The sequence below is a fragment of the Mustela putorius genome, unplaced genomic scaffold (genome assembly GCF_011764305.1).
Source record: "Mustela putorius furo isolate JIRA1106 unplaced genomic scaffold, ASM1176430v1.1 tig00537303_pilon_pilon_pilon, whole genome shotgun sequence".
Classification (NCBI taxonomy): Eukaryota; Metazoa; Chordata; class Mammalia; order Carnivora; family Mustelidae; genus Mustela; species Mustela putorius.
The window spans coordinates 822,499-836,129 of NW_025422441.1; the positions used below are offsets into that span (position 1 = coordinate 822,499).

The 13,631-nt window shown below is 70.4% G+C and overlaps 1 protein-coding gene across 21 annotated transcripts in view; it reads left to right on the top strand.

Annotated features, from left to right (window-relative positions):
* PLEC (plectin) overlaps positions 1 to 13,631 on the top strand; it is a 53,965-nt gene that overhangs the window by 33,012 nt on the left and 7,322 nt on the right. For all 21 annotated transcript variants that reach the window (XM_045074072.1, XM_045074073.1, XM_045074074.1 and 18 more), the window contains 26 exons: positions 366 to 532; positions 1,100 to 1,215; positions 1,295 to 1,401; positions 1,541 to 1,660; positions 1,743 to 1,838; positions 2,020 to 2,147; positions 2,391 to 2,484; positions 2,939 to 3,093; positions 3,179 to 3,488; positions 3,573 to 3,650; positions 3,745 to 3,906; positions 4,051 to 4,155; positions 4,340 to 4,435; positions 4,625 to 4,750; positions 5,643 to 5,795; positions 5,878 to 6,032; positions 6,115 to 6,241; positions 6,344 to 6,527; positions 6,638 to 6,795; positions 6,907 to 7,085; positions 8,044 to 8,182; positions 8,289 to 8,645; positions 8,733 to 8,816; positions 8,935 to 9,039; positions 9,131 to 9,229; positions 10,184 to 13,564. In XM_045074072.1, coding sequence (XP_044930007.1) covers positions 366 to 532; positions 1,100 to 1,215; positions 1,295 to 1,401; positions 1,541 to 1,660; positions 1,743 to 1,838; positions 2,020 to 2,147; positions 2,391 to 2,484; positions 2,939 to 3,093; positions 3,179 to 3,488; positions 3,573 to 3,650; positions 3,745 to 3,906; positions 4,051 to 4,155; positions 4,340 to 4,435; positions 4,625 to 4,750; positions 5,643 to 5,795; positions 5,878 to 6,032; positions 6,115 to 6,241; positions 6,344 to 6,527; positions 6,638 to 6,795; positions 6,907 to 7,085; positions 8,044 to 8,182; positions 8,289 to 8,645; positions 8,733 to 8,816; positions 8,935 to 9,039; positions 9,131 to 9,229; positions 10,184 to 13,564 — 6,981 coding nt within the window. The remainder of the gene's footprint in view (positions 1 to 365; positions 533 to 1,099; positions 1,216 to 1,294; positions 1,402 to 1,540; positions 1,661 to 1,742; positions 1,839 to 2,019; positions 2,148 to 2,390; positions 2,485 to 2,938; positions 3,094 to 3,178; positions 3,489 to 3,572; positions 3,651 to 3,744; positions 3,907 to 4,050; positions 4,156 to 4,339; positions 4,436 to 4,624; positions 4,751 to 5,642; positions 5,796 to 5,877; positions 6,033 to 6,114; positions 6,242 to 6,343; positions 6,528 to 6,637; positions 6,796 to 6,906; positions 7,086 to 8,043; positions 8,183 to 8,288; positions 8,646 to 8,732; positions 8,817 to 8,934; positions 9,040 to 9,130; positions 9,230 to 10,183; positions 13,565 to 13,631) is intronic.

Consider the following 13,631-nt stretch of genomic DNA (forward strand, 5'->3'; position numbering starts at 1 on the left):
CGGGGGGGGGGCGGCTGACCTGGGCCCCATCCCCACTGGGACCACCTTTCCTAGGCCTGCGGCTTCTGGGCTGGCCCTGGTGCCCACGGCTGCCCTCCTAGGGCCTGGCCTCCGGCAGCTCAGGGAGGCATCCATGACGTGACGGGGGCCGGGCCTGGGGGCACTGACGTATTCCGGGGCAGCCCGGCGAAAGCATCTTGGGCAGTGGCACTAATGGGGGAGGAACCTGGAGGCCTCCCTCTGCCTCCGCTGGCCTGGGGGCTCCCACGGGGCCCGCGTGCTTGCACGGACTCAGATAAGCACCCGTGGGTGCCAGGCGGGGCTGTGGCTGTGGCTGAGTGCTGCTGGCCTCCCGCGCGGGGCAGATCTCCGACATCCAGGTGAGCGGACAGTCCGAGGACATGACGGCCAAGGAGAAGCTGCTGCTGTGGTCCCAGCGCATGGTGGAAGGCTACCAAGGCCTGCGCTGTGACAACTTCACCTCCAGCTGGCGGGACGGCCGCCTCTTCAATGCCATCATTCACCGGCACAAGTATGTGGCCCAGGGCGCCCCAGGGCATCTCAGCTGGGCGACTGCTAGCAAGTTGGGGCAGGGGCAGTGGCAGGAGGGGCATCTGCTGCGACGGGAACCCGCTGCCTGAGGGGCTATGTGCCTGTGCCAGCCCAGCCCTCTGGAAGGGTGCAGGCAGGCCCGGCCCCCCATGGCCCGCCTCTGCCCGGAGCCTTTCTGAGGCTTCACTGGCTTCCTTGAGCCAGATGGCGAGTGAGCTGATGGCTCTCAGAGCCGGGGCCTCAGCCCCACGTGCACGCCCCAGAAAGGGCCAGGGTGGCCAGGCCACGGTGGGAATGCCTCTCAGTGGACCTTTGCCCCAGCCCAGAACCTGAGGCCTGGGGGGCAGGGCAGCCGCAGGAACCGTCCGCAGGCGAGGAGCCTCTGCTTGGTGTGTTCCAGCCTCTGTGCCCAGTGTAGGCTTCTTGAGCTCCAGAAGCAAGGCCATGTAGGCAGGCAGTACTGGGCACTAGAAAGGTGGGGGGGTCGTTTTCAGGGTGGGTGACCTGCCGCACGGGCCTCACGGTCCCCCCACCCCTCTGCCCACAGACCCACGCTCATCGACATGAACAAGGTGTTCCGTCAGACCAACCTGGAGAACCTGGACCAGGCCTTCTCTGTGGCGGAGCGGGACCTGGGGGTGACACGGCTCCTGGACCCTGAGGGTGCGTGCCCTGTCCCCCACCCCCTGCCCCTCTGCTGCCCCTTGCTGGGCCCTCTCTGATGTTGGTCCCTTCCCTGCAGATGTGGACGTCCCACAGCCCGACGAGAAGTCCATCATCACCTACGTCTCGTCCCTGTACGACGCCATGCCGCGGGTGCCTGATGTGCAGGACGGCGTGAAGGCCAGCGTGAGTGGCGGCTGGTGGGCGGGGGCGGGCTGGGGAGGGGGGACGGCTGGGGGGAGCTGGCCAGGGGGCGGAGTGGGGGTGGTCCCGGCGGCTGGGGGGGGGCTGGCTGCGCCTCACGGCTCCCCCGCCCTGGCCGCAGGAGCTGCAGCTGCGCTGGCAGGAGTACCGGGAGCTCGTGCTGCTGCTGCTGCAGTGGGTCCGCCATCACACCGCGGCCTTCGAGGAGCGCCGGTTTCCCTCCAGCTTTGAGGAGATCGAGGTGGGCCTGGCTTCCCCCCCCACCCCCCTGTGCCTGGCCCCATGCGGCCCAGGCAGGCAGCTCAACACACGCTTCTCCACAGATCTTGTGGTGCCAGTTCCTGAAGTTTAAGGAGACGGAGCTTCCGGCCAAGGAGGCGGACAAGAACCGCTCCAAGGGCATCTTCCAGTCCCTGGAGGTGAGGGGGTGTCCTGGACGGGGGGAGCGGGGGCAGTGCTAGTGGGAGTGAGGCCCTCTTCAGCAGGGAGGGCAGGGCCTCGTGGCTGAGCTGTTAGAACTGGAGCTGTTCCAGGGTGGGTAGGCTGGGGGGCCCTGGGGGGCTCGGCCCCTACCCCCCTGAGCTCGGGCCCTGCCCACAGGGTGCGGTGCAAGCAGGCCAGCTTAAGGTGCCCCCCGGCTACCACCCGCTGGACGTGGAGAAGGAGTGGGGCAAGCTGCACGTGGCCATCCTGGAGCGGGAGAAGCAGCTCCGTGGCGAGTTTGAGAGGTGGGCGGGGGCGGGGCTGGGGGAGGCAGCTGGGGGGTGGGGCCCGCGGCCTCGGGGAGCCACCCGAGGGTGAGTCACTGCCTGGGGAGGAAACCACCCCCGGGCTGGGAATCCCACACTGGGGCCAGCTCTGCTGTGGGCCGCCGGCGGGCAGGGAGGCCAGTGGCAGGAGGGGCGCACGTCCTGGAGCCCGGCGGGAGGACCCCACTCACGGCGGCTCCTGGGGGGCACTGCGCTCCGCAGGCTGGAGTGTCTTCAGCGCGTCGTGAGCAAACTGCAGATGGAGGCCGGGCTGTGCGAGGAGCAGCTGAACCACGCCGACGCCCTGCTGCAGTCGGTGAGGGGGGCGGGGGAGGGGCAGGCAGGGGGGAGGCGGGAAGCGCCGGGAGCCGGCCACGCCCTGTGGCCAGTGGCTGGAGAGCAGCCCCAGCTCCTCCCCTGGGGTGCTGCCAACTCTGACCGCTCCCTTTGGGCAGAGCTGGTTTCCGAGCGCTGGGCAGGACACATAGGAGGCCACCGACCCCGGTGCCAGGCCTGGGAGGCTTGCTGCCCAGAGGAGCTGTCAGGGAGGGCCCCACACTCATGGGGCCCAGTGGGGCTGGGGCTGTGAGCCTGGGCCGGAGCTTGTGGAGGCAGATGGGGCCCGGAACCATGTGCAGGGAGCCCCGGGGGTCAGCATCATTCCCGCAGAGAGCCGGGGATGGGCAGTCTGGCCGGGAGAGCGTATCGGGACCCTGGGCAGTCAGGAGGCTGCCTGCCCGCAGGCCCTAAGCGCTGGGGACGCCCTGCAGGACGTCCGGCTGCTGGCTGCAGGCAAGGCACCCCAGCGGGCGGCTGAGGTGGAGCGTGACCTGGACAAGGCCGACGGCATGATCCGCCTACTGTTCAACGACGTGCAGACGCTCAAGGATGGGCGGCACCCGCAGGGGGAGCAGATGTACCGCAGGTGGGGCCGCGCCCCTCGCCCCGGGTGGGGGTGACTCTGGTGCTCTGGCGACCGGCTCATCATCCCGCGCCCCCTCTGCCGCCAGGGTCTACCGCCTGCACGAGCGCCTGGTGGCCATCCGGACCGAGTACAACCTCCGGCTGAAGACGGGCGTAGCGGCGCCCGTGACCCCGGTGTCGGTGCAGACCACGCAGAGGCGCCCCGAGCTGGAGGACGTCACGCTGCGTTACTTGCAGGACCTGCTGGCCTGGGTGGAGGAGAACCAGCGGCGGGTGGACAGTGCGGAGTGGGGTGGGGACCTGCCCAGTGTGGAGGCCCAGCTGGGCAGCCACCGTGGCCTGCACCAGTCCGTCGAGGAGTTCCGTGCCAAGATTGAACGGGCGCGAGCCGACGAGGTGCGCGGGCGCCCAGGGGCGGGCCGTTGGGGTGAGGGTGTGGGTCCTGGCCACGGTAAGCGTCACCGCTTCCATCTCCCGCAGGGCCAGCTCGCCCCGGCCCCCCGCGGCGCCTACAGAGACTGCCTGGGCCGGCTGGACCTGCAGTACGCCAAGCTCCTGGTGAGTGCCGGCTGCGGCTGGGGGCGGGGACGGCGGGGACAGGACAGAGGGACCGGACGGTGGGATCCGCTGACGGGCTCTCGCCGCCCCGCAGAACTCCTCCAAGGCCCGTCTCCGCTGGCTGGAGAGCCTGCATGGCTTTGTGGCGGCGGCCACCAAGGAGCTGATGTGGCTCAGTGAGAAGGAGGAGGAGGAGGTGGGCTTCGACTGGGGGGAGCGCAACTCCAACATGGCCGCCAAGAAGGAGAGCTACTCGGTGAGGCCGCCTTCCGGAATCTTCCAGGACTGTCCTGCCCCTGTGGGGTCCCCGGGTGCTGGCTGGTGGGGGGACGCTTATGGGAGACTGGTGGACCCTGGCGAGGGCCCGACACCATTCCTGAGCCCTGTGCCTCCATGTCAGGCCCTGATGCGTGAGCTGGAGCTGCGGGAGAAGAAAATCAAGGAGATTCAGAGCACCGGGGACCGGCTGCTGCGGGAGGGGCACCCTGCTCGGCCCACAGTGGAGGTGGGGTGGGCCAGGGCCCCTCGTGGGCACGGGGGGGGGTGGGCAGGCCGTGGGGGACGGCCGCGGGGACCGTGGTGGCCGTGGGGGACGTCCCCGAGGACCCTGGCGGCCACGGGGGGTGTGCGGGCAGGCCGTGGGGTCAGCCACGGCCGACGGGGAGCCTGAGGGTCGACGGGGGGCGCAGTCCTTTCAGGCAGCTCTGCAGACCCAGTGGAGCTGGATGCTACAGCTGTGTTGCTGCATCGAGACGCACCTGAAGGAGAACACGGCCTACTTCCAGGTGAGAACGGGCTCCTCCCGGGTCAGCTGCGGCGTCCCCGAGGGGCCCCAGACCGCAGCAGGGGGTGCAGGGCCCCTCCCTGTGTCCGTTTGCAGGGGCGAAGCTGGGTCGGCGCGGTCCTGCGGGGCTCGCGTCAGTCCTCTGCAGCCAGAGGCCCCTGGGCCCCATGTGACCCTCTTTCCTTCCCAGTTCTTCTCGGAGGTGCGGGAGACCGAGGAGCAGCTCCGGAAGCTGCAGGAGACGCTGCGCAGGAAGTACACCTGTGACCGCTCTGTCACCGTCACGCGCCTGGAGGACCTGCTGCAGGACGCCCAGGTGAGGGAGCGCAGGCCTCGGCCGGCCCGGGGTGATGAGTAGGGCTATGGGGCCCGGAGCCGTGAGGGCAGGTGGCCGTCCCCTTCCAGGATGCAACGGCCTGGCAGAGGCAGCTGTGGCCGTGGGGGGAGTGCGGGCCCCCCCCCCCCGGGACCCCGGAGAGGCTGGCTCAGAGTCTGTGCTGCACAGCTGCTTCGTGAGGGTCCCTGTGGGGGTGGGCATGCAGCAGTGGGGGGGACCAGGGTGCCGGTGGGGGAAGACCAGACGGGGGTCGGTCGGCAGCGCGGGACGGGGCCGTGGGGGCACTCAGAGGTTAGTGCTGGGTCGTGGAGTGGTGGTGGGGTGGCAGCTAGAGCAATGTGAGCTCGTCACCTGAGCCTCCAGAGCGAGCAGAGACCTGGTCAGCCACCCCACCACTGGCACGGTCAGCTGGCAGAGAGGCGTCTGGGTCTGGTGCCCATGTGCCCTGGGGCAGGGGCGGGCTTGGCGGGGGGGCACAGGGAAGGACACTGGACAGTCCTGCCGGCTGGGGGCCCCTGGGAGCAGAAATTGGGGGCAGCGAAGGCCAGGGGGTCTTCTGGCAGAGGCACGAGACCCGGGCGGTTCCCGGATAGACTGACCACAGCCTCTGACAGTCCTCGGTGGGCTTTGGACCCGTGGAGGAGTGAGATGGGCGGAGGTGGATGACCTTCCATGGGGGGAGGACATCGTGTGGCCAGGCGTGGCTAGGGCTGCTCTTGGGGGGCCCAGCGTGGGGCCCTAGGGGAGGGGGGTGCAGAGTCTGGGCCGGGAAGAAAGGAGGGTCAGCAGGATGTGTTGGGGGCCGAGCCCTGGGTTGCTACCCCGGTCTTACCTCCTGGATCGTGGTCTCTGAGCCTTCTCTCCCTGGCAGGATGAGAAGGACCAGCTGAATGAGTACAGGGCACACCTCTCAGGCCTGGCCAAGCGGGCCAAGGCCATTGTGCAGCTGAAGCCCCGAAACCTAGCACAGCCTGTGCGGGGCCGTGTGCCGCTGCTGGCCGCGTGCGACTACAAGCAGGCGGAGGTGAGGACCGGGCAGAGGGCACCCCAGGCGGGGCCCAGTGGGGGGCCGCACGACCGCTCTGTGACCGCTGCGGCTCCCGCAGGTGACCGTGCACAAGGGCGACGAGTGTCAGCTGCTGGGCGCCGCGCAGCCGTCCCACTGGAAGGTGCTCAGCAGCTCCGGCAGCGAGGCCGCCGTGCCTTCCGTGTGCTTCCTCGTGCCTCCGCCCAACCAGGAGGCCCAGGAGGCCGTCACCAGGTGGGTAGGTGGGGGGCTGGCAGCTGCAGCAGGTGGCCCTGGGCGGGTGCCCCCACGACTCTGACCGCGCACTGACCCGCAGGCTGGAGGCCCAGCACCAGGCCCTGGTCACTCTGTGGCACCAGCTGCACGTGGACATGAAGAGTCTGCTGGCATGGCAGAGCCTCAGCCGCGACCTGCAGCTCATCCGCTCCTGGTCCCTGGTCACGGTAGGAGTCACCCACGGGGCCGTGTGGGGCGGGGGAAGGGCGGGAGGTACCTCGCGGGCCAGCTGCCCCTTGCCCATGCTCAGCCCCTGGTGCCGCCTGCAGTTCCGGACGCTGAAGCCGGAGGAGCAGCGGCAAGCCCTGCGCAGCCTAGAGCTGCACTACCAGGCCTTCCTGCGGGACAGTCAGGATGCCAGCAGCTTTGGGCCTGAGGACCGGCTCCAGGCCGAGCGGGACTATGGCTCCTGCAGCCGCCATTACCAGCAGCTGCTGCAGAGTGCGGAGCAAGGTAGGCGGCGGCAGACCTGCGGCGGGGGGCCTGAGTGGTGGGAGCTGTGTGGGGGGTGGGGGGGCTTGGGGGACAGGCCGGGCAGGCCCCTGAGCAGCACGCGTCCCCAGGTGCACAGGAGGAGTCCCGCTGCCAGCAGTGCATCTCCGAGCTCAAGGACATCCGGCTGCAGCTGGAGGCCTGCGAGACCCGCACGGTGCACCGCTTGCGGCTGCCGCTGGACGAGGAGCCTGCGCGGGAGTGCGCCCAGCGCATCGCAGAGCAGCAGGCAGGCCCCTGCCCCCCCCCCGCGCCCCTCCCACCCTGCCCTCCCTAGCCTTCCCCGGGTGCTGGGTGTGGGGCTCCTCAAGTCAGCTAACACTGCGCGGTTTCTCCCCAGAAAGCACAGGCGGAGGTGGAGGGGCTGGGCAAGGGGGTCGCCCGGCTGTCCGCCGAGGCCGAGAAGGTCCTGGCCCTGCCGGAGCCGTCCCCCGCCGCCCCCACTCTGCGCTCGGAGCTGGAGCTCACCCTGGGCAAGCTGGAGCAGGTCCGCAGCCTGTCTGCCATCTACCTGGAGAAGTGAGTGAGCCTATGGGTGGCCAGGAGCTGCGAGGGTGGGGGGCCTGCGCGCTGTGCGCTGGAGGACAGGCGGATGGGGGCCAGGAGGAAGGGTCTGCTGAGTGTTCTGGCCGAGGGGCGGGTGTGGACCAGGATGGTGGGTGTGGATGTGGCCAGAGGGCACAGCCCTGATGTGTCCCAAAGGTGGGGATTGCTGGTGACCTGACGTGGGAAGGGGGTTCAGTACAGCTCACTGAGGCACGGGACTTGTGGGTGTGTGGGCCGGGGGAGGAAGGGGAGGTGGCCTGTGACCCGTGAGGTTCAGACGGGGGCTTGGCCAGGGTTGGGCGCCAGTCTTGGTGCCGGGTGGGGATGAGGAGCTGCAGAGGGCACGCAGGTGGGGCGCCGCGGGGAGCGGGCCTGAGGCTGAGGTCTTCCTGGAGGCTGCAGCCCACCTCCCGAGTCCGCACTCACTCCCGCGTCTCGGGGGAAATGCAGCCCTTCCCAGGCCCCTTCCTCTCCCGGCCCCTTGTGACTCGCTCCCGCGCGGACCTCAGGGGGCTCTGACCCCCGGGAAGGGTGGCATGCGGTTCTCTGCACCTTCCCTCGGTCTCATCACGGACTGGCTCCCAGGGCCCGTGGTCCTTCTGTAACGTCTGTGTCGTAAATAGCACGTCCAAGTGTTACTCGTCCTTTCTGCACAAAGGCAGATAGGTCAGAAACATCACCATGTGGTACGTGGTGTCACCCTTTACCCAATTTTGGACCTGGAAGGCTGAGAGCTTCTCCCAGGGCCCAGGGCTTTCTCTGGACAGCACAGCTGTCTCCAGGACTCAGTCGGAGCTGGCGCGTCCCTGGGTCCCCGAGCACCCCAGCCACCCTCTCGCCGAGGCCTCTGTTCATCTTGCGGGCACCTGTGACCACAGGAGTCCTGTGGTCCGCTGTGCGGGGACTGGTGCTGAGCCCCCTCTCCCCGCAGGCTCAAGACCATCAGTCTGGTGATCCGCAGCACGCAGGGCGCTGAGGAGGTGCTCAGGGCCCACGAGGAGCAGCTCAAGGAGGCCCAGGCTGTGCCCGCCACCCTCCCTGAGCTGGAGGCCACCAAGGCTGCCCTGAAGGTGGGGCGGGGGCGGGGCCAGGGCCTGGTCAGGAGGCTGGAGTGGGCTGTGCCCTGGGGGCCAGGGGCGGAGCTCCGGGGCTGAGACCACACCCGACCCTCTACAGAAGCTCCGGGGCCAGGCCGAAGCCCAGCAGCCCGTGTTTGATGCCCTGCGGGAGGAGCTGCGGGGGGCGCAGGCAGTGGGCGAGCGGCTGCAGCGGCAGCACGGCGAGCGGGACGTGGAGGTGGAGCGCTGGCGCGAGCGGGTCGCACCGCTGCTGGAGCGCTGGCAGGCGGTGCTGAGCCAGACCGATGTGCGGCTGCGTGAGCTGGAGCAGCTGGGCCGCCAGCTGCGCTACTACCGCGAGAGCGCCGACCCGCTGGACGCCTGGCTGCGGGACGCCAAGCGGCGGCAGGAGCAGATCCAGGCCGTGCCTCTGGCTGACAGCCAGGCGGTGCGGGAGCAGCTGCGGCAGGAGAAGGTGGGTGTGGGCGGAGCGGGGCCGGGGTGGGGGCCGTGGGGGGACGTGGGGGGACGCGGGCGGCTGCTGACCGCCCTCCCCTCCCAGGCCCTGCTGGAGGAGATCGAGCAGCACGGGGAGAAGGTGGAGGAGTGCCAGCGCCTGGCGAAGCAGTACATCAACGCTATCAAGGTGAGGCTCCGCAGAGGAGGTGCCCTGGGCGCAGGCCACCCTGGCAGAAGCCCAAGGCACGGTGAGGTGCAGCGGGAGGGGAGCAGGAAGCTGGTGGCCAACTCGCTTGTCTTCATAGGACTATGAGCTGCAGCTGGTCACGTACAAGGCGCAGCTGGAGCCGGTGGCCTCCCCGGCCAAGAAGCCCAAGGTCCAATCCGGCTCTGAGAGTGTCATCCAGGAGGTGGGCCGGGGGTGGGGCTGGTGGGGCCAGGTGGGCTGCCTGGGCCCGTGGCCCCCTGCAGGCCTGACCCTGGCTGCCCCCTCCCCCACAGTATGTAGACCTGCGCACGAGGTACAGCGAGCTGACCACCCTCACCAGTCAGTACATCAAGTTCATCAGTGAAACTCTGCGCCGCATGGAGGAGGAGGAGGTAGGGCCTGGGGGATGGGTGTGCTGACCTCCTGCCCCCTCCCCCAGATGCTGCCCTAGAAACCCATGTGAGACCCCGTAGTTCAGCTCTGTCCCCTCCCCTCCTGCCAACCCCCTCCCCTCCCGTCAACACCCTCCCCTGCAGCACGGCCTGCCCCACCTTGGCCTGGCGCTGCACTGCTCTCCCCACGGTGGCTGGTCCCCCTCCTCTGTTGGCACGCGCCCCCACCAGGTGTTCTCCTGGCTCTGTGTGCGTGTGCGCGTGTGCGCGCATGTGTGTTCCTCCTTGGGATTCTGTGTGGCCTCTGTGCTCGGCCACTTGCTCTAAGAGCTGGGGAGTGTGACGTCCTGGGGGCTGCGGAGGGAGGGTCCCAGTGGCTCCCTCTCCTGTTCCTCCTGCTGCCTGGCGGGTACACCGTCTAGCCTACCCCACCTCCTCTCTGCAGGCCTGCAGCCCCTCGGGACTGCTCTGTCGCAACAGCTGCCCTGCCCCTCCTCGGTCCACCGGGCTGCAGGAGCGGGCCTGGGTCAGGGACAGGGGCCCTCTGGCCAGAGCCAGGCCAGCTGGTGGTCAGCGTGTCTTGGGGGCAGGGCCATGTGGTGCGTGCAGCTCGCAGGCTCTGCGAACTTCCTGCTTTGCTCTCTTTCTCTCTCTCTCCCTGTCCGTCTGTCTCCATGGCCTGTCTGCGGGAAGAGGGGAGGACGCCTGGGCCTCCTTCCCCAGGCTGGTGAGCACGGTGGGGCCAGGCTGCGCTCGCTGACCTGAGTGCCCTGGGCGGGTGCACGCTGTCTCCTTCCGCCGGGCTGTGATCTCTGTCCTTCCTCGATCCCCGCCCCCCCCCCCACCCCGCGCTGTCGGAGTGAACTGTGGTGGTGATGCGTCCTGTGCTGCGTCCGGCAGCCCGCAGTGTGCTCACCACTGTCTCTGGTTCTCTCCTCTCTGCTGTGGCCGCAGAGGCTGGCGGAGCAGCAGCGGGCAGAGGAGCGTGAGCGGCTGGCGGAGGTGGAGGCCGCGCTGGAGAAGCAGCGGCAGTTGGCCGAGGCCCACGCCCAGGCCAAGGCGCAGGCGGAGCGTGAAGCGCAGGAGCTGCAGCGGCGCATGCAGGAGGAGGTGGCGCGGCGGGAGGAGGCCGCGGTGGACGCACAGCAGCAGAAGCGGAGCATTCAGGAGGAGCTGCAGCACTTACGGGAGACCTCGGAGGCGGAGATCCAGGCCAAGGCCCGGCAGGTGGAGGCGGCCGAGCGCAGCCGGCTGCGCATCGAGGAGGAGATCCGCGTGGTGCGCCTGCAGCTGGAGACCACCGAGCGCCAGCGCGGTGGGGCTGAGGGCGAGCTGCAGGCCCTGCGTGCGCGGGCGGAGGAAGCGGAGGCGCAGAAGCGTCAGGCGCAGGAGGAGGCGGAGCGCCTACGGCGGCAGGTGCAAGATGAGAGCCAGCGCAAGCGGCAGGCAGAGGCCGAGCTGGCCCTGCGCGTGAAGGCGGAGGCCGAGGCGGCCCGGGAGAAACAGCGGGCCGTGCAGGCGCTGGAGGAGCTGCGGCTCCAGGCGGAGGAGGCAGAGCGGCGGCTGCGGCAGGCGGAGGCAGAGCGGGCGCGCCAGGTGCAGGTGGCCCTGGAGACGGCGCAGCGCAGCGCGGAGGCAGAGCTGCAGAGCAAGCGGGCCTCCTTCGCCGAGAAGACGGCGCAGCTGGAGCGCACGCTGCAGGAGGAGCACGTGGCCGTGGCGCAGCTGCGGGAGGAGGCGGAGCGGCACGCGCAGCAGCAGGCGGAGGCCGAGCGCGCCCGGGAGGAGGCGGAGCAGGAGCTGGAGCGCTGGCGGCTGAAGGCCAACGAGGCGCTGCGGCTGCGGCTCCAGGCGGAGGAGGTGGCGCAGCAGAAGAGCCTGGCGCAGGCCGAGGCAGAGAAGCAGAAGGAGGAGGCGGAGCGCGAGGCCCGGCGCCGCGGCAAGGCGGAGGAGCAGGCCGTGCGGCAGCGGGAGCTGGCGGAGCAGGAGCTGGAGAAGCAGCGGCAGCTGGCGGAGGGCACCGCCCAGCAGCGCCTGGTGGCGGAGCAGGAGCTGATCCGGCTGCGCGCCGAGACGGAGCAGGGGGAGCAGCAGCGGCAGCTGCTGGAGGAGGAGCTGGCGCGGCTGCAGCGCGAGGCGGGCGCGGCAACGCAGAAGCGCCAGGAGCTGGAGGCCGAGCTGGCCAAGGTGCGGGCCGAGATGGAGGTGCTGCTGGCCAGCAAGGCGCGCGCCGAGGAGGAGTCGCGCTCCACCAGCGAGAAGTCCAAACAGAGGCTGGAGGCCGAGGCTGGCCGGTTCCGCGAGCTGGCCGAGGAGGCCGCCCGCCTGCGCGCTCTGGCGGAGGAGACCAAGCGGCAGCGGCAGCTGGCCGAGGAGGACGCCGCTCGCCAGCGGGCCGAGGCGGAGCGGGTGCTGGCCGAGAAGCTGGCCGCCATCAGCGAGGCCACGCGGCTCAAGACCGAAGCGGAGATCGCGCTCAAGGAGAAGGAGGCGGAGAACGAGCGTCTGCGACGCCTGGCGGAGGACGAGGCCTTCCAGCGGCGGCGGCTGGAGGAGCAGGCGGCCCAGCACAAGGCGGACATCGAGGAGCGGCTGGCGCAGCTGCGCAAGGCGTCCGAGAGCGAGCTGGAGCGGCAGAAGGGGCTGGTGGAGGACACGGTGCGGCAGCGGCGGCAGGTGGAGGAGGAGATCCTGGCCCTCAAGGCGAGCTTCGAGAAGGCGGCCGCCGGGAAGGTGGAGCTGGAGTTGGAGCTGGGCCGCATCCGCAGCCATGCCGAGGACACGCTGCGCAGCAAGGAGCAGGCTGAGCTGGAGGCCGCGCGGCAGCGGCAGCTGGCGGCCGAGGAGGAGCAGCGGCGCCGTGAGGCCGAGGAGCGCGTGCAGAAGAGCCTGGCAGCCGAGGAGGAGGCGGCGCGACAGCGCAAGTCGGCGCTGGAGGAGGTGGAGCGGCTCAAGGCCAAGGTGGAGGAGGCGCGGCGGCTGCGCGAGCGCGCGGAGCAGGAGTCGGCGCGGCAGCTGCAGCTGGCGCGGGAGGCGGCGCAGAAGCGGCTGCAGGCGGAGGAGAAGGCGCACGCGTTCGCGGTGCAGCAGAAGGAGCAGGAGCTACAGCAGACGCTGCAGCACGAGCAGAGCGAGCTGGAGCGGCTGCGCGCCGAGGCCGAGGCGGCGCGGCGGGCGGCCGAGGAGGCGGAGGAGGCGCGGGAGCGCGCGGAGCGGGAGGCGGCGCAGTCGCGGCGGCAGGTGGAGGAGGCGGAGCGGCTGAAGCAGTCGGCGGAGGAGCAGGCGCAGGCCCGGGCGCGCGCACAGGCGGACGCGGAGAAGCTGCGCAAGGACGCGGAGCAGGAGGCGGCGCGGCGCGCGCAGGCCGAGCAGGCGGCGCTGAAGCAGAAGCAGGTGGCGGACGCCGAGATGGAGAAGCACAAGCAGTTCGCGGAGCGGACCCTACGGCAGAAGGCGCAGGTGGAGCAGGAGCTGACGGCGCTGCGGCTGCAGCTGGAGGAGACCGACCACCAGAAGAGCATCCTGGATGAGGAGCTGCAGCGGCTGAAGGCGGAGGTGACAGAGGCCGCCCGCCAGCGCAGCCAGGTGGAGGAGGAGCTCTTCTCCGTGCGCGTGCAGATGGAGGAGCTGGGCAAGCTCAAGGCGCGCATCGAGGCGGAGAACCGTGCGCTCATTCTGCGCGACAAGGACAACACGCAGCGCTTCCTGCAGGAGGAGGCCGAGAAGATGAAGCAGGTGGCGGAGGAGGCGGCGCGGCTGAGCGTGGCAGCCCAGGAGGCGGCGCGGTTGCGGCAGCTGGCGGAGGAGGACCTGGCGCAGCAGCGGGCCTTGGCCGAGAAGATGCTCAAGGAGAAGATGCAGGCGGTGCAGGAGGCCACGCGCCTCAAGGCGGAGGCGGAGCTGCTGCAGCAGCAGAAGGAGCTGGCCCAGGAGCAGGCCCGGCAGCTGCAGGAGGACAAGGAGCAGATGGCGCAGCAGCTGGTGCAGGAGACGCAGGGCTTCCAGCGCACCCTGGAGGCCGAGCGGCAGCGGCAGCTGGAGATGAGCGCCGAGGCCGAGCGCCTCAAGATGCGCGTGGCCGAGATGAGCCGGGCCCAGGCCCGCGCCGAGGAGGACGCCCAGCGCTTCCGCAAGCAGGCGGAGGAGATCGGCGAGAAGCTGCACCGCACGGAGCTCGCCACGCAGGAGAAGGTGACGCTAGTGCACACGCTGGAGATCCAGCGGCAGCAGAGCGACCAGGACGCCCAGCGCCTCCGGGCCGCCATCGCCGAGCTGGAGCGCGAGAAGGAGAAGCTCAAGGAGGAGGCCGCGTTGCTCCAGCACAAGTCCGAGGAGGTACCGACCTGCCGTCCACGCGCAAGCGGGTGGGCCCCGGGGCAGGGGGGCTGCTCTCAGGCGGGCC